This window comes from Cavia porcellus, unplaced genomic scaffold, assembly GCF_034190915.1.
Source record: "Cavia porcellus strain 051 isolate PalLab524CR breed Dunkin Hartley unplaced genomic scaffold, mCavPor4.1 scaffold_50, whole genome shotgun sequence".
NCBI lineage: Eukaryota > Metazoa > Chordata > Mammalia > Rodentia > Caviidae > Cavia > Cavia porcellus.
The window spans coordinates 258,779-261,034 of NW_026947533.1; the positions used below are offsets into that span (position 1 = coordinate 258,779).

Here is a 2,256-nt window from a genome sequence, read left to right on the forward strand (position 1 = left end):
ACTCTGTCCTGATGTTATGATGGCATGTTGCACTTTGAGAAAATATTTTCTTGGCAGACATTTAACTTGGGGAAATAAATATTGGGTGACACTGAGTATTTCGCAGACTTTTTCCTCATTTTTATCTTTGATGCAAAGATCTGGTGGAAAACTAATTGGAGGTATAATCACAACAGAAAATTTGACCACTTTTTGATATTTTAAAAATATTTTCTACTTTTCACATAATTTCTAGAAGCAATATCTCTGTTTACAGTGTGGAATGTAGTGCTTTGGCCCTGAGCACTGTATCCCATGGTAACCACGTTGGAGAAGATCATTGCAACTGTGTGTTTTCATATTTAACTGTCACTAAGGTTGGGGCACCACTAGATGAACCCTAAAGGGGACAGAGGGAAAGTTCTCTAGATCCATAGGACAGGTAATTCAGGTGTAAAAATGTCCCTCTAAGTACATCAAGACCTAAAAGATACTTGTACTCCAAAAGATATCTTTACACTGAGTGAGTAAAAGATCAATGAATTTTACAAACACTAAAAAAATTCAGGAGTCTGAGACATCATTTGAGGCTGACACATTGCTTGAAAGGAAATGCAACAAACATCCAGAGTGTATTATCATCTGACTGTTATCAAATGCATACCATTGCAATGAGTTTATTGAAGCACAGGAAAGTCTCATACCAACTGCAGCAGTTAGGATTCTCCTTTACCCTTAACTACATCTCAGGACCTAACACAAAGGATATCCTCACTGATCCCGACTGAAGGAATCAATTCCTGTCTATTCCATGCCTAGGAGGATTTCAGGAGCAATGGAGAGGAGAAATCACACAGTGACCAAGTTCATCTTACTGGGCTTCACGACAGACCCCATGATGCAGTTGGTCCTGTTTGTGGTGTTCCTGGGCGTGTACTCTGTGACGCTGCTGGGAAACAACATACTCATCACCCTGATCTGTAATGATTCCCGGCTCCACACACCCATGTACTTTTTCATTGGAAATTTGTCTTTCCTGGACCTTTGGTATTCCTCAGTCTACACCCCAAAGATCCGAGTGACCTGCCTCTCTGAGGACAAAAGCATTTCTTTTGAAGGCTGTGTGACCCAGTTCTTCTTCTCTGCTGGACTGGCCTACAGTGAGTGCTACCTGCTGGCCGCCATGGCCTATGACCGCTACATGGCCATCGCCAACCCCCTGCTCTATGCTCAAGCCATGCCCAGGAGCCTGTGCATCTGTCTGGTGGTGTTCTCCTATATAGGGGGCTTCCTCAATGCAATAATCCTAACCAGCAACACATTCACTCTGGATTTCTGCGGAGACAACATCATTGATGACTTTTTCTGTGATGTACCACCCCTGGTGAAGTTGGCATGTGATGTGAGAGACAGCTACCAGTGTGTGTTGTATTTCCTGCTGGCCTCCAATGTCATTGCCCCCACCCTGCTCATCCTGGCCTCCTACTTCTTCATCACTGCTGCCATCTTGAGGATCTGCTCCACGGAGGGCCGCCTCAAGGCCTTCTCCACATGTTCCTCCCACCTCGTCTCGGTCACCCTGTACTATGGCTCCATCCTCTACATCTACTCTCGCCCCAGTTCCAGCTACTCCCTTGAAAGAGACAAGATGGTTTCCACCTTTTATACAGTGCTATTCCCCATGTTGAACCCCATGATCTATAGCCTGAGGAATAAAGATGTGAAAGAAGCTCTTAAAAAACTCTTTAACTTATCACAAGCTAGTGTCTAATTAGCACCCATTCCTCCTATCATTGATAAATGTTATTACTTTTCACCTGCTACTTCAAAGAAGGCTGTGGAAGTGTATTATCAAAAAAATTCTATTAAATGAAATTCAACCAAAATATTTCCTTTGTGTCAGCGTCATTGTTTTAGTTTAGTTATTGAGTAGTTATGCCATATAGATTCACTTTAATTTTAATAATCTTTAATAAGTAATATCTTAATTTAATATGAACTTAATTTAATAGGGAACTATGTAATAATTCTAGCATCCCAAAAAATTACATTTCATTTTTTTTCTCTCTCCTCTAATACCGACCAATTTATTTTTTCCTACTGCTCTGATGTGATGGGTACAAGTCCTTTAAGGACTGCACTGGGGTGTGTGTGCCTCTCTCCTCCACCTTACCAAAAAATAATGAGTTAAATCCAAGGACAAGAATGCATTAATAATAAAAAATATATAAAAACCTGACAAACTAAAAATGAAAAAGCTTACTAAGGAGTTACAGG

The 2,256-nt window shown here is 41.0% G+C and overlaps 1 protein-coding gene across 1 annotated transcript; it reads left to right on the plus strand.

Annotated features, from left to right (window-relative positions):
• The first annotated feature begins 814 nt into the window (after positions 1-814).
• Positions 815-1,750, plus strand: LOC100724736 (olfactory receptor 9G19-like). Its single transcript, XM_003465952.2, has one exon. The coding sequence runs from the start codon at positions 815-817 to the stop codon at positions 1,748-1,750; it is 936 nt and encodes a 311-aa protein (XP_003466000.2).
• Positions 1,751-2,256: the final 506 nt, after the last annotated feature.

What these genes read in the sequence shown, in the direction of transcription:
- LOC100724736 (XM_003465952.2), top strand. Translation starts at nt 815, where the DNA reads ATGGAGAGGAGAAATCACACAGTGACCAAGTTCATCTTACTGGGCTTC.